This window comes from Panthera leo, chromosome D2 (genome assembly GCF_018350215.1).
Source record: "Panthera leo isolate Ple1 chromosome D2, P.leo_Ple1_pat1.1, whole genome shotgun sequence".
Classification (NCBI taxonomy): Eukaryota; Metazoa; Chordata; class Mammalia; order Carnivora; family Felidae; genus Panthera; species Panthera leo.
This window is the reverse complement of record NC_056689.1, coordinates 47,646,432-47,670,412: the sequence shown is the minus strand read 5'-3', so window position 1 is coordinate 47,670,412 and position 23,981 is coordinate 47,646,432. Positions and strand designations below refer to the sequence as shown.

Here is a 23,981-nt window from a genome sequence, read left to right as displayed (position 1 = left end):
CGCGGCTAGCCCTCCTCAGGAAGCTTTGCCCCCAACTCCAAACAGCCAAACTGTGAAGTGGAAAATGGAGAAGCTGTTAGAAGGAAAGGGGCAGGGGAAGCAGAGGCGGCGAGGGCTCTCCCCTGTCCTGCCTCAGAGCAAGCACCTTCCCGCCTGGCTGTGTGACCTTGTGTGAGCCAGACGCCCTCTTTTGGGCAGGTCCTCTTCGTGCCGTAACAGACCTTTGAAGCCCTGGTATCCCTGTTGCGATAAGCATGTGGAAATGTTTTGCCTGTAGATGACATGCAAATATTTTCCTCCTAATTCCACTTCTTTCTGAGTCTCTGGCTTCCTCCGAGTACTGCCACACCCCACCGTGTTGTCAGTGCCAGCTTTCTGTTTTGAAGTCAGAGAGACCCAGCTGGGGAGACCGTGAGCCACATGGGGCTGTGACTCACCCCTGGTTCCTCACAAGATCCCCCAGGGCCGAGGACCTCTTTCCTGGGCACCATCTCGTACTGGGCTGGGGCTGCCAGGATTGTAGAGGCCTGGGAAGGCGTCTCCTCCCTCAGAGACGAGTCCTTTTCCATCTGACAGTGGGTGTCACAGGGACGTTTGTTCCTCTAGTTTAACAGTGGTTCTATGCCAGGAGGCTCAGCCGACGGGGGGAGGTGGAGGAGGAAGGGGCAACAAGTCTGAAAGAAGCTTCCCTGGGGGCCTGCCTAGCGGTGGTGAGGCACAAAAGCAAGTGTGTAAAATAAACGTGTGGGGAAAACCCCCCAAAAAACCCCAAAACACAAAAAACAAGCACACGTGTGAAAGGTCCTCCTTCCCGGGGAGGGGTTGGGGTAGAAGGGTCGAAGACACCAGCCTAGAGGAAGACACCAGGGTCATTCTCCAGCCCCCCGGGGTGCTGAGCACCTGCTGTGTCTGCCACTATACCCAGGCTGCACTCCAGCACCTTCCAAGGATTCAACCTGTCAGTAGCCTGCAAGGCAGCTGGGTCATCCAACTCACAGAGAAGTCAAGGCTCATGGCCCCTGGGCATGTGGCATCCTGGGCAGTGTGGGCTCCTAGGGGGTCCCAGGGTGGCATTTGTGAGACTGAGGGGGGATGCGGAGGGGAGTCATAAAGGCATGTCATGTTCTGCCTCGGGCGCCTTTTCCATGTCTGGCAGGGCTGGGAGGGGCCCCCTGAGTTTCCTGCTTATCTGCCAAGTCGCTGCACTCAGTCACAAAGACTTGCCGCCCTCATGCATGCTCCCTGGTGCCTCGCCTGCAATGAGACAGCCATCTGTCCCCATCAGCCAGGTGGACTCTGGACAAAACACCCAAACTTCAGTCCTTTGATTCTGCTGGCAAAGGTGTGCGGTGGCTTTGGGACTCCTGAGCCTTTCTGTGACAGCACTTGGGCCCCAGCCAGCACCTCCCCCATCCCCCTCGTCCCCCAAGTAGTGAGTCCAAGGAGGTTCCCCGGGCCTGCACGGGTTAGGGGTACTGCTTCCGGGAGGGGCTGGGCTCTGCTTGGGAGGTGGGTGGATAGGAAGGGGAGTTCCCTGGCGCCGGCCAGCTTGGTCCCCTGCCCCAGGTATTTGCACTGCCCTGCTCAGTGATCCCTGCTGCCTGAGCCACCGGAGCACCTGGAGGTCTAGGCTCAGCACTGAGCAACACAGACTCGCCTTTGCCCTCCAGGGGACTAAGGTAGACTCAGGTATTCGTGTTTACTGTACTTAATCTGCCATCAGCACTGCAGACACAGCATCACAGGCAGCCCGGTCTGGGGAAGGGACGACTTCCCTGAGATCAAAGGAGGAGTTGGGGGTACTCCAGGCGAGCCCTCCAGACACCCCATAGGCTCAGGAGGTGACAAAAGGGGCACTGGGTATTCCATGCAAAGCCCCAAGCGAGGACATACAGGTAGGAGTCTTGGACTCTGGAGGAGTGGACAGTGAACATTGACAGTGGGGAAGAGACACGATAACTGCCTGGTATCCTCAGCGGTGGGTGTGGCCGAGAGAGAGAAACTAAGGCAGAGTGTGTCCCATGAGCACTGGCCAGAATTCCCTAGCCTCTGTCCTCCATCTTGCTTGAGTTAGTAGGGAGGTCTGGGACACCTCTCACTCTCCCCCACCTTCCCCAGGCCCATCCCACAGTCGCCTCCTCCAGCCAGCCCCTGGGATTGCTCAGGCCACTCAGATCTCACTCTTGAGTACCTGCAGCCTGCATTTTAAATTCATCAAGCTCCTGTCCTGGCTTATTTTGCTATCCTGTGTAACGAGCATTTGGAAAATTATCTCCCTCAGCACCAGGCACAGAGCCAGAGTTAAGCAGAAAGCAAAGGATACGCTCGATGGAATCCCTCATCCCCTAAAACCCCAGAGGACTAGGTAGAGCAGCTGCAGAGGAGATAACGGCGCTCTGTGCCTGGACGCTTTGCACCGAGGGGGGGGGCAGCAAAAGTTTGATGAGTGAATGAATGAAGGCATGGACGAAAGCAGGCGTGGACGGGACAGGAGGCACTGTGGACAGTTCTCAAGGGCAGCGGCCAGTCTCTTTCATAGGGGAGATGCCGTAGGGAGAGCATCGGTGTAGGTACCTGCTTCCGTCCTGGTTCCACAAAGCTGCCCCCTCAGAGCTGCCCTGGGTTCATTTCCTTGCTGCCCAGGAGGTGTCTAGAGGCCTCATGAGACCACAATATGAAGGGGCTTTGCAGAGGGGGGCAAGGCCAGAGCGAGTGCCAGTGGGGACGCTGTCTCCTGGTCTGCAGGATGGAGAACCTGTTCATCAACCGCTTCATGCACATGTTCCAGTCTTCCTGGAGCGACTTTGCCGACTTCGAGAAAATCTTCGTCAAGATCAGCAACACTATTTCGGGTGAGTGTGCCTTTGGGGTCTCTCGTGGTGCTGGGGAGACTTGCCTGGGAACTGGAAAGGGCTGTCCCGCCCCTCTCCGACAGGCTGGGCACCCGTGCCCCGGGTCCCGCGTTCACTGGCCTTCACCCTCCTGCCCAGAGGTTTCTCCTCCTTTGGACACTCAAGACTGAGCACCTTCACCCTCACTTCATCAAGTCTCAGAAATATCAGAGCTTTGTGTTTACATGAATCGGCCATTTGTGGCGCTTCTGAGCAGAGTAAAGGCAGAACGTAGCTTGTGTTTAAGGATTTGCATGAAAGCGACTTTGGGTTCCCTTGGAGCAGGATGTGTTTGGTGAAGCAATAGCACTGTACTTGCCAGGGATAGCACGGAAGGAAAACACGGCAACAGAAACATAAGGAAATGGGAATGATGGGTGAGGGACGGGTATTGAAGTAAGCACCAGGTGAAAACTGCCTTTGTGGACTCCTCCCCAAGACTCCCCCGCCTCTGCTCCCCTCCATCCCCCTCCGTCTCCCTCCATCCGGGGTGGAAGGCCTTGAGTCTCTTTTTCCCCAGAGGCACAATGTTGTACAGCAGATCTCTAGAACGTATCCATCTTGCTTAACTAAAATGTTACACTCACTGATCCGTATCTCCCCATTTCCCGTCCCCGGCCCCAGCAGCCACCAGCCCACTCCTTGATTTTATGGGCTTGACTGTGTTAGACAGCACATGTGAGTGGAATCGTGTGATATTTGTCTTTCTGTGACCGGCTGATCTCACTCAGCATAATGTCATCTCCACGTTCACCCACGACGTTCATCTCATATTGCAGAATATCCTTCTTCTTAAGGCTGAATGCTGTCTCATCATATGTATACAACACACTTCCTTTATCTATCCCTCTGTAAATGGACACTTAGGTTGTTTCCGCATCTTGGCTATTATGAAGTGTGCTGCGGTGACGTTGGGAGTGCGGATTTCGCTTCCAGATCCTGATTTTAATTATTTGGGATAAATACTCAGAAGCAGGATCATTGGATCCTACAGAAGTTCTATTTTTAATTTTTTGTGAAGCCACCCTACTGTTTGCCACATCGGCCAAGCATTTTGCATTCCCACCAACCCATGCACAAGGGTTCCAGGTTCCCCGTGTCCTCACCAACACCTGTTGTCTTTTGTTTTTATAACAGCCATCCTGTCAGGTGTGAGGCAATATCTCATTGTTCTGAAACGCATTTCCCTGATGATTCGTGACATCGGACATCTCTTCATATACCTGCCATTTATTTGTATGTCTTCTATGGAGAAATGTCTGTTCAAGTCCTTTGCCCATTTGTTAATCAGGTTATCAGGGTTTTTTGCTGTGGAGTGGTAGGAGTTTTTTACCGATTTTGGAGATGATGCGTTATCAGATGTGCAGTTTGCAAGTGTCTTGTATTCTGCAGGTTGTTTTTTCACTCTGTGGACTGTTTCCTTTGCCGTGCAGAAGGTTTTTAATTTGATGTGATCCCATTTGCCCATTTTTGGTTTTGTTCTTGAGAAAGGGATTCCTCCGGAACCTTCTGAGCCGCGAAGGGCAGCTCGGGGAAGACAAGGTGGTGCCATGGCCTGACCCAGTGGCCAAGCAGTTGGGCACAGCAAGCAGAGTTCCAGGTTGACCAGCTGTGCAGCAAACACCTGGGAGAAGGGACCCAGCAGCGACTCTGGCCCTCAGCCAGGGTCAGGAGGGCTGCAGCCCGGGTTGCCCCCACTCGGAGCTCAGGCAGGGCCACGATCTTCTCCCCCATAGAGCGAGTCATGAAGCACTGGCAGGAAGACCTCATGTTTGGCTACCAGTTCCTGAATGGCTGCAACCCGGTGATGATCCAGCGCTGCACAAAGCTGCCCGAGAAGTTCCCTGTGACCACGGAGATGGTGGAGTGCAGCCTGGAGAGGAACCTCACCTTGGAGCAGGAGATCGAGGTAGGACCGGGTTGTCTGGTGATGCTGGCCAGGGCCAGCTCAAATGGCCAGGTCACCCTCTGTCAAGCGGAAACCGCTTTCTGCTGGCCAGTGCTCGCCAGCCCACAGGCCACGATCTCCGGGCTTGTCTGCCGGGCCCATGGCGAAATCGGCTGCCCTCTGCGAAACGATTTCTTCCCTTCCCTGGGCATTTATGGAAACTCTCGTGACCAGTGCCAGAGGAGGGATTGAGGAGGATACTTCTCAATGCTCAGGGGCTGGGAACGTATCCATATTTTCAACATCGATATCACTAACGGAAAGAACTCCCTCTGAGCAGGAGGTCAGTTGTGGGCCAGGCTTTGTGAGAGATGCTTTACACACACGGTCATCAAATTGTCACCCACCTTGCAAAGGTGAGGAAACTGGAGGAAGAAGCAAACCTTGTATCAGAACAGAAAAAGAAGGGAGAAAATGGATGGAATTTTTAACTTTCAAATTAGAAATGTGAGTGTCTCCTGGTTCTGCCCTCACCCTCTCCCCAGACCTCCTCTTGGATCACCTGCAGGGACTTAAGGGACAGGAATGGCCCTTGCTCTCCAGTCACTTGACCTCTTCCACCAGATCCAGGATAGCGGGGCCCTTGACACCTGCCCCCCCCCCCAGGTGTCTAGGTGGCATTCGGTTTCCGGTCACCACGTCTTGTTTGCTCAGCTTGCCTTGGGGCCCAGCTAGAGAGGGATGGTCTGTGCCATCTGTGGACAGACCTGCCAGCCCCACATCCTACCTACCTGACTCTGGAGACACCTGCCAGGCTCACATCCCTTGGGAGTCCCACCGCCCCATGGCAGGTGGTCCCAACCCCCTCGCCCTGACCCTGCCCTGGCCCCAGCACACTACCTGGTCACATGGACAGTTGACAAGGACAACACATGCCCCCACACAGGTACACACTCACACATGCATGCACACAGAGCAGTATTCTTTTGTAGACTTAATTTCTGGATAGATTTATATTGCTTCAGGGGCTATAGGTTTCACAATTCAAATCAGAGAATCAAAGAACCTTGAAAGCCACAGAATCCTAGAACTGGAAGGGACTTAGTAGCTCTCTGGCAGGGGAACAGCTTCTGCCTGGGAGTCCTTGCCACCTCCGGAGGTGGCGGGGGGTGGGGGGGTGCGTGGTGGCTTTCTTTGTCAGAATGGTCATCTTTCCTGTGAGTGATGGTCTTGAGGTTTAGCTGTAGTTTTGGTCATGAAGCAATAATTTAATAGCCGCCACTGACTAGAGTCTTACACACCATCCGTCTCATTCACACACACTATCCCATCTCTTACACACACATCTCTCATCTCCTATGGCACAATTCCTCATTTCCTGAGTCAGTCCTTAGGGCCAGGAAAATGGAATACGAGGACCAAAAAGAGAGGACAGGGACACCAGACAGACAAAACACCAATGTCTACTACAGAATCCCAGAACATCAGAACTAAGAGATAGGATTTTCCCCTTCACTTTTCAGAAGGATGAAACTGAGGCCCAGAGAGATGAGGTGGGAAAAATAACAGAGAAATGCCCCAGGTACAGGCCCAAATCCCAGGCCTCTTGGTTCCCTGGCCTGGGTTCCCAGGGCCTCCTGTTAGCCTGGCATCATCACCTTAACTAACCTGAGTCTTCTCAAGATTTGATCAGCAGCCACTCCTTCTGTGCAGTACTTATGATGGTCCTCAAACTCTGTCCTCCCCACCCCTGTCCCACATGCACTGCGGACAGACTGCTCCGAGCTCATCACTGGTGTCAGATGACGGCCATGGCCCTTAAGGAGGAAGGTGGAAGGAGGAAGGTCCTTAAGGACCAGTCCCCTAGCTCCTTTCTGGTCTTTGGTCCCCCTCAGCGGGATTCCTGAAGCATGTGCTCGGTGGCCCAGCTGGCAGAGTTGTGGACACACATCTCACCCGAGCACCTGTGGACCCGACCTGCCACCGGTCCTCTACCCAAATTCTTCAAGCTCTTGGGGCGCCTGGGTGGCTCAGTCAGTTGAGCGTCCGACTTCGGCTCAGGTCATGATCTCGCAGTCTGTGAGTTCGAGCCCCGTGTCGGGCTCTGTGCTGACAGCTCAGAGCCTGGAGCCTGTTTCAGATTCTGTGTCTCCCTTTCTCTCTCTGACCCTCCCCTGTTCATGCTGTCTCTCCCTGTCTCAAAAATGAATAAATGTTAAACAAAATTAAGACAAATTCTTCAAGCTCTTGACTGAGCGGGCCCCAGCTTTGTGAAAGGAACCCTCACAGCACTCAGGTTGGGCCCCCTCTAGAAGATCCAAGTGTATTCTGCAAAAGGTGGCTTTCTCCCTTCCCCAAATCCCAGGCACGTTCAATTTTTTTTTTGAAGTATAATAACCACAGAAAAGAGGGGCGCCTGGGTGGTTCAGTCAGTTAAGCATCCGACTTCGGCTCAGGTCATGATCTCACAGTTCCTGAGTTTGAGCCCCACATCAGACTCTGCGCTGATGGTGAGGAACCTACTCGAGATCCTCTCTCTCTCTCCCTTTCTCGCTCTGCTCCTCCCCCACTTGCACTCTCTCTCTCTCAAAATAAACAAACTTAAAACTTTTTTTTTAATAACCACAGCAAAGAGTAGGAATCAGGAGTGTCAGCAAGCTTGATGCATTTTCACCAAGTGACCCCAGCATGCCACCAGCCTCAGACCAGGACACAGAACACCCTACCCAGGAACACAGACCCCCTCCTGCCCCTGTAGGCTCTCCCCTGACCCTGAAGAGCCCACCCTTCCCCAAACCCTGAGGACCTCCTTGGACCCTGCAGACCCCACTTCTGCAGACCCTGCCCCCCTGCCCCTTCAGCCCTGCCCCCCTCCAGCCGAGCTTCCACCCCTGCAGACCTGCCCCTGTCTCTCCTCCAGACGCTCAACTTTGCCTAGTTGTGAACACCATGTAAATGGAGTCCTGCAGCGTCATTCTTTGGAATTTATGTTCTCTTGTGTACTTTATCTGCACTCTCTCTTTCTTATCAACCTACCGCTGTGGGTTTCAACATCTTTCATGAGGGTCTAGAAGCCTCCATCCCCACAAAACCACCGCAACCTCTGAAAGCTCTTGATGTGCATCGGCCTTGAGTCGGGGGCCAGCACTATCAATTCTGAACTCCATTCAGACGCTGGGGCCTCGAAAGCACCTCTCCCTCCCTTAGGCCTGATTCTCGGCTCCGTCCCTGGCTGAGACTGATGTGGACATATTTCCCCTTGCCTCCCACAGCAGGGGAACATTTTCATCGTGGACTTTGAGCTGCTGGATGGCATCGATGCCAACAAAACGGACCCCTGCACTCTGCAGTTCCTGGCAGCGCCCATCTGCTTGCTGTACAAGAATCTGGCCAACAAGATTGTCCCCATTGCCATCCAGGTAGGCGGCCCACCCTGCTCCCTTCCCGGACGGCTCTGCCCTCGGCAGCCAGGGCCCGGGGAGGAATTTTCTAGGTCTCCACCGGAACCTCCAGGAGGAAGAGGCCACTCTGCTTCTCATCTCCTCGGGAGGGTGCCAAATGCTGAGGCCTCTGCCAGGTGAACAAGAAAAGCCAGAACTTAGGGCTGCCTGCCAGCCATGGGGAGGGCTGTCCGTGAGGAGCAAAAAGGGCTTCCCTCCCCCAAGATACACTGGACATCTTCCTGCAGAGCCAGGTGCTCCGCTGAGGACCTACCCTGGAATAACACACTACATCCCACCCCGACTCCCAGCATCCTGGTTGTTGGGCGGGGGACACAAGTCCAAACACCAGAAGGGGCCAGGCAGGGGAGGCTGCAGGATGAGCTGGAGATTTAGGTCACAAGGGGGCATCGTGGAGGCTGGCCTCACGAACCAGCCCAGTCCTGCAATGCTGCCTTCTAGTGTCCACGGGTTGTTCTCTACCAAGGAGGAAGGAGAAGGAGAGAGGAGCAGTCTGGGGAAAAGAGGCAGAGGCAGAGCGTCACCTCTCCCATTCCTGGCTGCCCTCTGCTTCCTCAGAGCACCAGGCACATTGTGGCCACTGGTATTCAGACAGCAGGAAAGAACCCCCACCCAGGACAGCACCAGATGTAGGTCTGTGAAGGGGGGCTGCTGCACAGGGGCCCCCATGGGGGACAGGTGGACAGGCATTCAGCAAACTTTACTTTGAGCCAGCTGTGAACCGGGCATTGAGTGCTGCGGGCGTAATCACAGATGGTTTTGCCAGGTGCTCACCATGTGACAAGACTGTCCCAAAGGTGACACCGTCCACAATCCCTTACCTTCAATTCTGAAATCTAAAAAGTTCTAAAACTGCTAGGTTTTTCAAAAATTTGCGGCAAATTCATTGGCAGCAAAACTTGCTCTGAACCGAAAGGAGAGACTGTTTAGAAGCTTTGCCTCATTCGATGTGACAGGCGTGTGTAGCACTACCGAAATATGTGTGTTTGATTGTGAAATATTACAGGGCATGGGAGAGAGGTGTCACATAATGAAGTACATGCACTGCCAAAATCCTAAAAATTCTGGATTCTGAAACACTTGGCCGTCAGGGTTTCAGAGCAGGCCCCGCCTCTGTTCACGTGGTCATCATTACAACTCCAAGGGCGGGGATCACTGCTGTGGATCATATTCAGCAGATGAGAAAACAGACACAGGCGCACACAGTCCGTACAGCCGGTATTCACGCCAGGCCGTCTGGCTCCAGAGTTCGAGCTCCCATCTCCCGGTCTCAGGAGCACATCTTCCCCCAGAGGGATTCCCAGCCTATCAGAGAGAAGCCCTGTGCTTCAGAAACTGAAGGGACAGGCAATGCAAGAGAAGCAAACAGAGCTAGGAGATCAAGGAGAGGAGCCATTGACCACGAGCAGGCACCTTGGAAGCAGCCTGTCCTCCAGAGGCTTCTTGGAGGGGCCTGGAGTCAGGGGCCTGGCTTCAGTCCCAGCTCTGCCACTTGTTAGCAGGTGTGGGACCCTGGGCAAGTCACAGTGTTCCTGAATCTCTTCCCTCTACCGAAAATGCAATCTTTGCAAACTGTAAAGAACCACAAAAATGAAAGCAAGTAAATCCAAAATCTGGTTCTTCAAAAGGTCGAAGAAAATAAATCACCCTGTCATGAAGCTAATGAAAAGGGGGCGGGGGGGAGCAAAAATATACAAGATTAGGAATAAGAAGACATAATCGCAAGAGTGCTTTTTTTTTTTTTAAGAGTAATAGCATGGCAACAAATTTGAAGAAGCTGAAAGGGATGGGTAAAAACCTGGCAAAGTATAAATTATTAGAAGAAACTGTAGAAAACAGGCCAGTATCCGTGTAAGCAGTTGGGAAGCTGACCAAATGTCTAGACTGGTGAAAGGCCCATGTGGTGAGCAGCTGAGCTCCAGCTAGCCTGTAAACAGCACACATTTCCAGGGCTCTTTCAAGTATTTCAGCTCCTGAATTCATTCTCTGAAGCTGGCATAACTTTCATGCTGAAACTCAAAACAGGCAGGCTCCAAAAAAGCTGAACAGAAGACCAATCCAAGTTACAAAGACAGATTTTAAAGGAAATCCAAATACGACAATAGCAAAGTGAATGTAGCAGTGTCATGAATGACTAAGGGGTCATAACCGAGCCAGGTTTATTCCTAGATGTTTCAATAGCAAGAAAACACAATAAGGCTTCTGATTGTATCAAGTGACTCCAACAGGGAACTTGGTAGCATTTAGCAGCCCCAACTAGTAAATATTAAAATGTGCCAGAAGCAATCTATTTCCCTGCGATAGAGATAGGAAATCTCATTCAAAAATGGTAAGCCTAAAGCCATTTCTGTTAAAATCATAAATAAGAATGCTGATGTCACCACTGTCACTCAACATGGTCCTGGAGGTCCTGGAATCCGCAACAAAGAAGAAAATAATCAATGTGAGAGAGAGAGAGAGAAAACTATCTTTTGGTAATGATGTGATGGTGGACCTGGAAAACCTAAGACTCTCATTTGTCAAAAAGCTATTAGAATTAACACGTGGATTTAGCAATGCGTCTGGATACATATGCTCCTCAAAAGCACCAATTGCGTTTTGCCTGCTAACAATACGATATGATACCATATAAAGAAAAACTGTAACATCATTTTAAAGGCTATAAAATGAAATCTTCACACGTGCTTTCTTTCATATTGAACAAGAGAAGTTTATGTCAGTCCTACCAAACTTAATCATATAAATCTAATGCACTTCCAATTAAATTTTCAATCAGGCTTTCTTTCTTTCTCTTTCTTTCTTTCTCTCTTTCTTTCTTTCTTTTTTTTGGGGGGGGGTGAGGGGGAGATGTGAAAACCAAATAGAAGAAATTAAAGATACATATGGAAAAAGAAGTGTCCAAGGATAGCCAACAATTCTTTGAAAAAGAAAAAACAAGGAGGGCTTTCCTTGCTTGGTATTAAGGAATACCATAAGGTCCCTGTTCAAGGCAGGTGCTATGCATAACAGACAGAGTGGGGGGAACGGTATATAAAGAGGCCAGAAATAAGCCCAATACATAAGAATTTAAAGTATGACAATGGTGGTTTCTCAGTAAAAAGGGATAGAATTTCAGTGGTACTATCACAACTGTCTTCGCATAAGGAAAAGATTAAATTGGACTCATATGTCATACTAGTTACAGAAATAAATTTCAGATGAAGTAAAGATTAAAATGGAAAAAGTAAAAGAGAATTTAGGAGAACAATGTATAATGTGGATGCTAAGGAGACTCCTTAAAGTAAAAACAGGAAACCCAGAAGTTATAAAGGAAAAGACAGGCATATTTGATGTGTAAAAAAAACATATGAATATCTATAATGTACACATAGTTGCTTTAAATTGACAAGGAAAAGGCAAATATCCCAATAGAAAAATGGGCAGAGAAAAGGAATAGACAGTTGGAAGAAGAGGCGACATATGGAAAAATCAGCATATGGAAGAATCCCTCCCATGTCACTAGTAGTTAAGGAAATGGAAATTAATTACAATGAGACACTACTTCTGACTCATTAGGTTGGAACCAAAAACCAGTGATAACACCCAACCTCTAGCAGGGACAGCGCCCCCCCACCACTGGCCATGAGTCACTGAAGCCCGGGGCACGTTCCCTCTCTAATCACGGGCAGGCCTGGGCAGCTCAAAGTCAGTACCTGGGCCTTCACGGGAGCAGGTCCTGCAGCACTTGTGGGGTGCGCCTCTTTGAGGTTCTGGGTTGCAGTGGGTGGTCAGAGGGTCCGAGGGAGGGGCCGGCATGGCCAGGGGGGTAGGAGGGGCTCAGGGCTGTGCAGTTCACTGAGCGGGTGTGTCCCAGCTGAAGGAGCCCACAGTAGGGCCTGTCTGTCCCTAGCACAGCCATTCCCGGCCCAGTCAGTAGAAATGAAGGCACTCACAGTAAGGACGCACGTGTGAGGGCATCACAAGGCATTGTTCCTGGAGGGAAAACAAACTTGAAGACAATCTGGAGGCAGCGGAGGATCGATTGAATGAAATCGTGTATGTCCAGACGACAAAATGTGATGCCACCTTTACAAGGAAGGAATTGGACGTATGGCAGCTGACCTGAGGGGCTTCCACAATGAGTAACTAAGCAGAAAAGCAAGACACAGGGCAGAGGTCATCTACAGAACCTGAATGCAGGACGCGGCGTACCATACACACGACAAGACCAGCACTCATGTCCTGTGGGGACACGTGGGAAAGTGCAGAAGGGAACACTGGGATGGGCTGGTTGGGGCACAAGTGAGCAAAAGAAAGAAGAGAAAGACATTCATTGTAACAGTGTCCAATTTACGGAAAGCTGAACAGACAAATACGCACCGAAGCCAAGAAGCTCGATGATGGGGGGATTTTTTTATTATGTTGTTCCGAAGTGACAGCAATTTTTTTTTTATCAATAAGTTTCTAATCATAAACAAACAGCGACTTTGTGAACCAAAAAACAAACTTAAAAAACAAAACCAACAAGGTGTTCAGGACACGATCAGGCCACAGTGTCACTGAGCCTGGGCAGGAGGGGGGAAGATAGAAGAATGGGTAGGAGGGGGATGCCCAAATCAGCACGGCCATTGAGGCCAGTGTAAGAGTTCAAGGGGAAAGCATGTGAGAGTCTGGATTAGGCAGTACAGCGGAGAGAAAGGCTGAAGGCAGTGCCTGAGAAGGAACAGAGCATGGGCCCCAACCCAGCTCAGCTCTTTATCCACTGTGTGACCTGGCAGAAGTGCACAACCATTCTGAGCCTCAATTTCCCCTTATGTAACATGGCAAGGAATACCTGACTTGCAGGGTGTTGGTATTATTTTCATGTTGAAATAATATTTTAGACATATTGGGTAAAATAAAATTACATCATTAGAAGAAACTTCACCTCAGTTTTTTTTTTTTTTTACTTTTATTACTGTGGCTGCCTGAAAATTTTAAATTCCACATGTGACTCACATTGTATTTCGACTAGATAGCACTATTTTCAAAGGAGAGACAGGGAAACTACCTTCCAAAATACTTAGCATGACCTTGAGGAGTCCAGCAGGTTTGGCCCCTCCCCACGGTCTCAGCAGCTGTCCTCCTGGGTCAGTCTGCGGTAGCCACACCGTCTCTGAAGAGCCCAAGGCCCGGCCCAGCCCCAGCCCTGGCCCGCAGTTCCAGCAGCCTGAATGCTGCTCCCTCCACTCCGGAAAATGCCTTCTTATCCCAGGAAGGCTAGGCCTCATCTCAAAGAGGAGGCAATAACAGAGCTCACGTGACATCACACTGTCAAGGCCTGGAGCTGTGCAGGCTGGTGGTTGTCATGGGCAAAGCTGGGGTCCAAGGATTGGTGGTCAGGGAGGGCTGAACATAGGGTGACTTCAGCAGGGGCGTCAGCGGCCAGATCATGGAGTTTGGGGGTTTTTCTTTTCTGGCTTTAAGAGGTGACTGAGTGTTTTCAAAGAGGAGATTGACATAACAGGATTTGCATTTTAGGGAAAAAAAAAGGCACCCTGGCCCCACCTTGGAGGTGAAACTGGAAAGGCAAGCCTGTTCTCTCCTATAGGAGGCAACTGGCTGCGGGTCTGGGCTCAAGAGACTGTGACCTAGGCCACTGCATCCTGAGCGCCCGAGAGCCCTGGGAACTGGAGGCGCTCATCAAGGGCAAGAAGGGAAGTCAGGAACACCGGCCAGAGCCTGGGGAACAGCAGCCTTTAAGGGAAGAAAAGAGGAAAGTGTGGGCCATGGAAAAGCAGCAGTCAGAGCAGCGGGCGGAAACCAGGAGGGAGCAAGCAGGCAAGGGAGGCGAGAGAGATGAAGGCAGGAGTGGAAACACCAACCTGCTCCTTGCTGGTGTTTTTAGCCATATTGTTCACGTGCCGTAACTCTGGGAGGTAAGCAGTGTTGCAGATGGAGGAACCAGAGCTAGGAGAGGCTCAGGAAGGTGTTCAGCATCCTAGTGATGCCGCTGGGGTGGGAAATGCAAACCCTGGACCCTCTGCCCTCCTCCGTGAGCCTCTTGTGACTCAGAGACCACTGTTGTAAGACACTTGGATTCTTCTGGGGTTTCCTGAGAAGCCAGGCTCTCCCGTAAGCTATGTAGAACAAAACATTGCCATGTATTCTCTTTCTCTAATGTATCAGCTCAACCAAGTCCCGGGGGATGAAAACCCGATTTTTCTGCCTTCGGATGCAAAATATGACTGGCTTTTGGCCAAAATCTGGGTGCGCTCCAGTGACTTCCACGTCCACCAGACCATCACCCACCTTCTGCGCACACATCTGGTGTCTGAGGTTTTTGGCATTGCCATGTACCGCCAGCTGCCCGCTGTGCACCCCATTTTCAAGGTACGGCAAGCTACGGCCTCAGCCGGTGGAGGAGGGCGTTGGGATATGGGGGTGGACAGAGGGAGGGAGGTGGGGCACTGGCACCCCCACAGGACTGTGGCTGGGAGTAGCCAGCAGACACGGGCCCCTGGAGAGATGCTCAGGGGGCAGTGCTACAGCTCTGAGCCTACGGGCTCCTGAGCACATGAAGCCCGGGCCTGGCCTGGGAGCAGAGTTAGAAGAGGCAAATGAGGTCAGTGTCACCCTTGTCTGATCCTAGGCGGTAGCCCTGCCCTTCTCTCTCCCTGAATCCTCCTCGCACTGACTGCTGGGGTGATGCAGGCCCTAAAGACCTCTCTGGGCCCATTTCCCCATCCGTAAAGCAGAGCAAATAATACATCTGCCTCCTCGGATTATTGTCAGAGTCAAAATAGTTAACAAATTCGGGGAGCTTGAAACAGTGCCTAGCACATAGTTAAGCTTTGTACACGTGTTCACTATTCCCATTTTTACCGTCATCATGTCACTAAGCATGGAAGCTGCACGCCCCCCAGCCCCACCAGCCTCCAGCAGCTACTCAGCAGTGAAGATCAGCATGGCCACCCTCACTTCCTCCCTCGGCCCTAGCATCACCCCTCCTCAGTGGACAGGGGTGTGGGACGCCGAGAGGGCTCTGGGGGCACCTGGGAAGAGTAGACCTGGTCAGGAGGCCTGAGGGACCTTCTCTGAGGCCTTCTCCTTGCTCCTCCCTCCCCCAGCTGCTGGTGGCGCACGTGCGGTTCACCATCGCCATCAACACCAAGGCCCGCGAGCAGCTCATCTGCGAGTACGGCCTCTTCGACAAGGTGAGCACCTCCTACCCACCTCCTGCAGGGCCCCACTTCTCCACACCTCCAAGCCCACACCAGATTTCCTCTCGGGAGACGGGCCCCTCGGTACCACGACGGCGGTGGATGCCTGGGAAGGGTGGGAGGCTGGAGGAGGCGCTCAGAGGGAAGGCGCCCCGGGTCCTCTGGCCAGTCTCTGGCCCCTTCCACACCAGGGACCTCTCCTCTCCGGAAGGCACTGCCTGCTTGTCACGTCTTCCGCTGCCGGCCGATGTGGCCCCGTCGCCTCCTCCCGCTGCTCCGCCATCCTCTGGCTTGCGGTGTAGATCCTGCCTCCTGCTCTGGCGCCCTCACTGAGCACCACCGCCCACCCTCTGCACTTCTGGGCAGACGATCCCTCCCCTCCCTCCCCATCCTTCACCTGGCCCATTCCGACCCCCTGTGGCCTTCCCAAGCCTGGACCCTCCCGGCAGCCTTCACCACTGCCCTTCTTCCTCTTCCGTCTCCTGTTAGTGAGGCAGCCAGGTCACCAGTAAGCCTCAGCCATCGTTTGGGTTACAAATGACAAAACCCAAGTCAAAGCAGCTGAAGCTGGAAAAGAAGTGTACTATCTCAAAACCCTGGACAATAGTGAGGTGGGGGAGCCTCCGACCCCTCCCAAAATGAACCCAGGCACTCAAATGGCCCCAGGGGACAAGCACACTGGCGGCACTCTACCACTCTTTAAAAACTGTGTTGGCCTCATTCTCCCAGCTAGGCTCTGCAGACAGACATGGGCGGGGTAATGGCACCTCATCACAGGGAGCTCTAGGCTCTCATGTTCCCATGTGATGACCATCACCCCCCATCCAAATAGTCCAGGGAGCAACTCTGAACAGTCCGGCTTGGGTCAAATGACCTGTGGCCCAATGTGTGGCACCCCAGTACCCGAGTCCTCCTTGAAGCTTCTGGGGCCTGACTGTTCAGCCACCATGAGTGCCTACATCTCAGCAGCTGGGATGAGGACCGGCATTTCTCCCTGGGCCTCTCTCCAGCCCTCACCTAAGCACACAACAGGCCCTCGAAAGACCTGTGTGGGTCATGGTGGCTGGTATATGCCCCTCTCTTCACCCCAGGGCAGCCTGTGCTCAGAACCAGAGCAGGCCCCGCCCTCCCACAGCTTCCCTCCCACCCCCGGTCTCTGCACACTCCCCTCCACTGCAGCCCCCTTGCATAAGATCGAGCAGATGTGCATTTCTAGAACCGCCTCTTTGGGCTGCCCTTGGCATTCTCGGAGCTAAGCATCCCTCCTACCCCACCTCCTAAACCCACAGGATGTGGACTTGCCCCTCCATGTGCCTGGTCTCCCAGTGCCCGCTCATGGTTTCTTACGGTGAGCCCTGGGCAAGAAGGAAGAATGGCGACTGACCTCAGCTCACAGTGCTCTCTTCCCTCCCACTCAAGGCCAACGCCACAGGGGGCGGTGGACACGTGCAGATGGTGCAGAGGGCCATGCAGGACCTGACCTATACCTCCCTGTGCTTCCCAGAGGCCATCAAAGCTCGGGGAATGGACAGCACAGAAGACATTCCCTACTACTTCTACCGGGACGATGGGCTCCTGGTGTGGGAGGCCATCAATACGTGAGTGCACGCTGGGGCTGTAGGACCCACTCTGAGCAGGGTGTCCTGGAGGAGAAGAGGACCAGGGCATTGACAACTGACTCAGCGGGCCAGTGGATGGCTCCATTGTCAGGGCACTGATAGAGGAAGGAAGGTATGTGGGTGGGGGCGGGGGTGAGTGACCTGAGCCTGGACATTAAGGAATAAGTCACAGGGCCACCAGTGTAGCCCTGCCCTTGAGCTCAGGAGCCCAGCCCTGCAAACCCTGGCCAAGTCACCCACTCCTAGCTGGGCCCTCCTCCTGAGCCAGGTTCACGGCCGAGGTGGTAGGCATCTACTACAAGAGTGACCAGGTGGTGGCAGAGGACCAGGAGCTGCAGGACTTTGTGAAGGACGTTTATGTGTATGGCATGCGGGGCAAGAAGACCTCAGGTACAGACTGCCCCCAGCTCTCCTTCTAGCTGTCTCTTCTGCTCTTTCCTCACCTCTGACTTTCCTCGGGCGATCATGGCCCATGACATCCATCTTAGCACTTGGTGCTGGGGCCAGAGCCCCCAAGGGAGCCCTGCCCACAAATATGTCTTATGGGGACATCTCAGGGACTCTCTGCAGCTACTGAAACCAGGGTCAGAAACATCGGGAACACTGGGCCAACCCTTACAGTGTCTTGTCCATGCCTGGGCCCCTCAAACCCTTGTGTGGGGGTGCTCAGGTCCTGGGATAGGGTTGGGGGAGGGTGCCTGTGGGTCATCAGTCCCTCCCCAGCCAGCCTCTGACTCTGCCTTAGGCTTCCCCAAGTCCATCAAGACCAGAGAGAAGCTTTCGGAGTACCTGACAGTAGTGATCTTCACAGCCTCCGCCCAGCATGCAGCAGTGAACTTTGGCCAGGTAGGCAAAGGCAGGATGAGTCTTCTGGGCAGGAAATTGCCAGAGTCACCTAGGCCGCTCCTAAAGGGCCCAGGCAGGGCCGCCTCTCTTCCTCGTCTTCCGGGACTGATCTCCAGCAGCCTCGGGGCCAGAAACTACGCGTTCCCTGAGTGTATTCTCCCCACTAAGCCAAGGGTGCCAGCCGGAGTGGGGAACTGTGGCCCAGTCCTGCTGGAGCAGGAGGAGATGGAGGAGGGTGGGAGGCACCTGGGCAGTTGCTCTGTCGGGCAGGTAGGGGCATGGCCAGCCGCAGATGGGTGGTGGCTGGCTGAGGAGGCACCCCCATGTGTCTGTGGCTGTCCCTACAGTATGACTGGTGCTCCTGGATCCCCAATGCCCCCCCAACCATGCGGGCCCCACCGCCAACAACCAAGGGCGTGGTCACCATCGAGCAGATTGTGGATACGCTGCCAGACCGTGGCCGCTCCTGCTGGCACCTGGGCGCAGTGTGGGCACTAAGCCAGTTCCAAGACAACGAGGTGAGCACTGGACACCATTCTGCCCCTTCTAGGGGCAGGTCACCCAGAGTTAACCCATTTCTCCCTCTCTGGGCTTTGTGATTAAGGGCTTAGGCTGGACGCCTGCTCTCAGGGAGTCCTGACTTCCAGGGCTGGGTACCCAGGGGGTTCTTAGGTCTGCACCAGGTTGGAGCTCAGGGTGAGGGAGGGACAGGAGAGCACAGGCACTCTGTTCCACTGTTGTCTTCCGGAGGTAACAACTAAGAAGTTTCTGGGTATCCTTCCAGACATTCCCATGCACATACACCTTATTTAACCTAATGTCAAAGCTGGGTTTCTCAGTATCTCAAACACGACCCCATGGCATTTGCTCAGTGTTTCACAGAATGACTACCACTCCAACCACCCCCAGGCCTGTGGGCATTTTAGGGGGCATTTAGGTTGTTCTGGGGACTTTGCAAATGTGTTGGTCCCTCACGTCTTTTTTTTTGTATATGTGTCTTTGCACACATGTTTAGTAGGGCCAGAGGATGTGTTCCTGGTAGAGGAATTTCTGGGTCAAAGAACGTTGAGATTGATCTGCCCTCCACAAACTAAGTCCAAAATCCCACCCTTTTCAGCCCTGGGTATGAAACTTTCCAATTTTAACAATCCAATAATTTTTTTTTAAATATGCCTAGTTTTAGTTTGCAGTCACCACGTGAGTATACAAATGAGCACAGCACCCCAACAGGGTGTGGCCATGGCTCTCCTGGGCTGGAAAGGCTAGTGCTAACCCCTGTGTCCCTGCTGCCCAGAGCCCAGATGGGAAGGCAGGGATGCTACACAGGAACAGGGCCAAGCAGGACTGCACAGCCACATTCCCAGCACAGCTGGGACCACCGACAGCGTCCGCATTCACCTGCCGCCATTACAAGCTGTTGTGGCCACCCTGCAGCACGGCAGTTATTTTGCCCATTCATCTGAAGACCCCAGCCCAGGAGCATTCTTGGGGTACTCTCAGCAGGGGGGCAGGTGGTGAGGGGGAAATGAGCAGGTGCTCCCTTGCTGACTTTCCAAGGGATCATCTCTGGGGGTGAGACAAGCAAGGCCTATCAGTTTACACCCCCTTGTCAAAGAGTAACCTGTCTGTCTGTCTGTGTCCGGGCCCTTAGCTATTCCTGGGCATGTACCCAGAAGAGCATTTCATCGAGAAGCCTGTAAAAGAGGCCATGGCCCGATTCCGCAAGAACCTTGCTGCCATCGTCAGCGTGATTGCTGAGCGCAACAAGAACAAGAAGCTGCCATATTACTACTTGTCCCCAGACCGGATTCCCAATAGCGTGGCCATCTAAGTGGCCACCCGGGCCAGTCTCCCTTGAAGACGGCCGACTACCCGCGACTGGGCTCAGCAGCCAGACTCCAGCCTGCCCAGGTAGGCAGGCACACCGGGCGGCCCTGGGGCAGAACTGCTGGCAGCCTGCTCTTCTGAGGCTGCCAGGATTCCTGGCAATTCCACCCCCAGGCCCCAGGCTGGCTTCAAACCGAAGGCTGCCCAGGTTGGGCCACATTCAGCCTAAGCTTTGGTGCATTTTCCAGTTTGTTCCCTAGTTTTCAGTGAATCCCATACTTCGATCAATGTGGATACGCTGCAGGGACACGTCCTACACAGAGCAGGACTGTGTAGCTTCCTGCCTACGCCTAGCTCAGTGCTTGCACGCCACTCAGCAACAGCAAGTCAGGACAACTGATAGATGTTCGTTCTTACTGGGAGACATGGAATGATTATTTTCTGTTCTATTTATGCTTGGTCCAATTTCTTGCATATAGTAGGTACCCAGATGAATCCTTGTTGAATGAATTAAGAATTGGCTGTCATAAAAATAAAGGAGTGCATTTAAAATAGGTGTCCTTCCGTGTATTATGTTCCAGTCACCCCCAAACAGCTCACATCCCCTTGCCCCACAGAAAAAGCCACAATCACTGTGATTCCATCTAAGCAAGAGCTTCCCCCTCAAACCCCATCGGGATAGAAGGTGGTTCCCCCTCTTCTTTTCCCAGAAACTCCTGAATTTTCTTCAGAATACATCTCAAATGTCATCCAGTCTAGGGAGGCATCATTGCCCACAGCTCACCTATCTCCCAGGCTGTTGTCTAAACTTCTGTTGTCATCCTCCCACACGGTCTCTCCCTTGGACCCAGAGCCCCTGGAGGACCAGGACCCCACCCACCTTCCTTGTGTGCCCCAGGTCTGGTTCCTCATTTTCCTCCTGCAAGGCACCTGACATGTTCTAGGTACTCTCTTGGAAGCTGGGGGATGTTTTCTCCAACAAGAGAGGACTCAAAATGACTTTTAACATGCATTTCTTGGGGCGCCTGGGTGGCTCAGTTAAGCATCTGGCGCTTGATTTTGGCTTGGGTCATGATCTCACATTTGGGGAGATTGAGCCCCGTGGGAGGCTCTGCACTGTCAGTGCTTGGGATCCTCTCTCTCTGCCCCTCTCTCTCTCTCAAAATAAAGAAATAAACTTAAAATAAAATTAAAAAATTAAAATTAAAATAAAAGAAAATATAAAATGAATTTCTTTCCCCACACCCAAGAAGCAGAACCAGCCCTGAGTTTGGGCATGGTGATCCATTGTGTCCTCCTCCTACACACAGACCCAACCTATAACCCCCAGCCCCTGGCTTCAGAATCACCAACAGGGTCTCCAGAGTTCCTGGAAATGTGCTGGGCCAGAAGCTCAATGTCTAAGTAAAAGGTTCCACCAGGGCCAATAAGCAAAGGAGAAGGCATGCATGTGCTCCTGAAACCACAAGACCCTCTAAGGAAACTTGACCATTGGGATGGGTACCAGAGTGAGGCCCAGACCCCAAACTCCCTTCCATCCCTCTGAGAACTGTCCACACTGTGAGTGACCTTGGTGATGGACTTCATAAACTACGGTTGTGATAAAGGCACTCACTCGGCTCCATGTCCAACACACCAACCTTTAGAATCAGCAAGGCCACGTGAGCAAAGGAAGGGAGAGGAAGGGTGATGCAGGTCCAACCCTGTGGAGGGCAGGGGACAGGGAAGGAAGGACTGGGTAGAATGGGCTCCAGACTGCAGGGCACCTCCATGAAAGCCTCGCTCCAGCTAATATGGAGTCCTCAAGCAAAAGTGGCCCATTATAGAAATCTTGCTTCAGGCAGGAATGACAAAAATGGTCTTGACAGGAATGAAGGTCACAATAGATCCAAAGGTGTGGCAGCTGGAGCTGTCAGTGAAATATGTTCTCTGCACCTGGCCCTGTCAGTTCCCCTGCAGCTGGATATTCAGTAGCACCACTCCAGTGCTGCCACAGGGGCGTTTCAGGAAGCCCCACTTCTGTGCAAACCTCCAGCGGACCCCTAAGCGAGCAGGCAGGGGGCAAACTGCAGACAGCTCAATGGAGGATGAAACAACTATCGTGAGATCTGGGCTTTTAATTTTTTTAAGTTTATTTATTTTGAGAGAGAGAGAGAGAGCACACACACAAATGTGGGGTAGGGACAGAAGGAGAAGGAGAGAGACTTCCAAGTGGGCTCCGTGCTGTCACAGTACAGAGCCTGATGCGGGACTTGAACTCACAAACCGTGAGATCATGACCTGAGCCAAAACAAGAGTCGGTCGCCTAATTGACTGAGCCACCCAGGCACCCCAAGATTTGGGCTTTTAAACCGTTTTCCATTTAAGCTCAACCAAGTTAACTGCTTGCTTTAAAAAAATCCTTTTCAGAGGAATATAAGAGAACTCAGAATCTCTAAAAAAAGAACATTCGCATTAGCCAGAGCACAATCCAAAATTATTCAACATACAAAGAATTAGGAAAATGTGATCTACTCTCAGGGAAAAGACAACTGACAGAAACTGCCATATAATGACACAGATGTTGAACTTAATAGAGAATAATTTCAACGAAGCTTTTATACCTATGCTCTGTGGGTTACAGGAAATATGTTACCAATTCATGAAAGGATGGGAAATCTCAGCAGAGAAGTACACATTGTAAAAGAGAATGGAGGAGGAGGAGGGGAAGAGGAGAAGACTGGGAAGAGGAGGAAAAAGAATCATCAGATGGAAATTCTAGATAGAACTGAAAACTATCTGGAAAAAATAACTAATACAGCAGAACAGAGCAAAGAGTGACTTGAAGACAGATCAATAGAAATGATCCAATCTGAAGCAAAAAGAGAATGTGTTTACATGAACAGATCCGCAGAGATCTATGGGACGATATCAAAAGGTTTAACAGGGGTACCTGATGGCTCTGTTGGTTAAGCGTCCTACTTCAGCTCAGGTCATGATCTCACGGTTTGTGAGTTCAAGCTCCGCGTTGGGCTCTGTGCTGACAGCTCAGATCCTGGAGCCTGCTTCAGATTCTGTGTCTCCTCTCTCTCTGCCCCTACCCTCCTCATGCTCTGTCTCTCTGTGTCGCAAAAATAAATGTGTTAAAAAAAAAAAAAAAAAAAAAGGTTTAACATACATGTAATTGGAGTCCCAGAAGGAGAGGGAAGGTGAAAGACTATGGGGCAGAACAAGTATTTGAAGAAATAAAAGCCAAAAATTTCCCAAGTTTGGTGAGAGAACAACTTATAGCTCCAAGAAGCTCAAAACTTAGCAGAATAAATACAAAGAAACCCATACCTGAGGAGTCAAACTCCTCAAAAGGAGAGATTAAAGAGATACCTTGAAAGCAGTAACAGGTGACATACAATGAAACAATGATTTGAATTACAAATGACTTTTCATCAGAAACTGTGGGAACCAGGGGTACCTGGGTGGCTCAGTGAGCTAAGCGTCTGACTTCCGCTTAGGTCATGATCTCATGGTTCATGGGTCTGAGCCCTGCATCAGGCTCTGTGCTGACAGCTCAGAGCCTGGAGCCTGCTTCAGATTCTGTGTCTCCCTCTTTCTCTTCCCCTCCCCCACTCACGCTCTGTCTCTCTCAAAAAAATGAATAAACATTAAAAAAATTTTTAAAAATTTGTAGAAACTGTGGGGGCCAAAAGACAACAAAACAACATTTTTTTTTTTTTTTTAAGTAGGCTCCATGCCCAGTGCAGAGCCCAAGGCAGGGCTCAAACTGACAACCGTGAGATCAAGACCTGAACTGAGATCAAGAGTCGTACGCTTAACCGACTGAGACACCCAGGTGCCCCTGAGACAACATTTTTTAGCGTTAAAAGGGGGCACCTGGTGACTCAGTCTCTTAAGCAACCAACTCTTGGTTTTGACTCAGGTCATGATCTCATGGTTCATAAATTCAAGCCCTGCCTTGGGCTCTGTGTGGACAATGCAGAGCATGCTTGGGATTCTCTCTCTCCCCTCTCTCTCTGCCCCTACCCCGGTAGCTCATGCTCTTTCTCTCAAAATAAACTTTAAAAAAAAAAAAAAAGTAAAGCACTGAAAGAAAACAATCACCAACACAGAATTCTCAGATATGTTCCTCAAGTATGAAAATGAAATAAAGAAATTTTCAAGTAAAATAAAGAGAATCTACTGCCAGCAGATCTACACTACAAGAAATGCTCTCATGGAAACTCAGATCTTCAGGAAGGATGGGAGAGTGTCCGATATGGCAAATATTTGGTAAA

At 51.8% G+C, this 23,981-nt stretch overlaps 1 protein-coding gene across 1 annotated transcript in view; it reads left to right on the top strand.

Moving 5' to 3' along the window:
• ALOX5 (arachidonate 5-lipoxygenase) overlaps nt 1-20,265 on the top strand; it is a 49,695-nt gene extending 29,430 nt beyond the window's left edge. The window contains exons 5-14 of the mRNA XM_042907587.1: nt 2,746-2,852; nt 4,628-4,800; nt 8,052-8,198; nt 14,388-14,591; nt 15,329-15,415; nt 16,841-17,019; nt 17,309-17,430; nt 17,786-17,886; nt 18,234-18,404; nt 19,538-20,265. Of these exons, the coding sequence (XP_042763521.1) occupies nt 2,746-2,852; nt 4,628-4,800; nt 8,052-8,198; nt 14,388-14,591; nt 15,329-15,415; nt 16,841-17,019; nt 17,309-17,430; nt 17,786-17,886; nt 18,234-18,404; nt 19,538-19,717 (1,471 nt within the window). The 3' untranslated portion in view covers nt 19,718-20,265. The remainder of the gene's footprint in view (nt 1-2,745; nt 2,853-4,627; nt 4,801-8,051; nt 8,199-14,387; nt 14,592-15,328; nt 15,416-16,840; nt 17,020-17,308; nt 17,431-17,785; nt 17,887-18,233; nt 18,405-19,537) is intronic.
• Nucleotides 20,266-23,981: the final 3,716 nt, after the last annotated feature.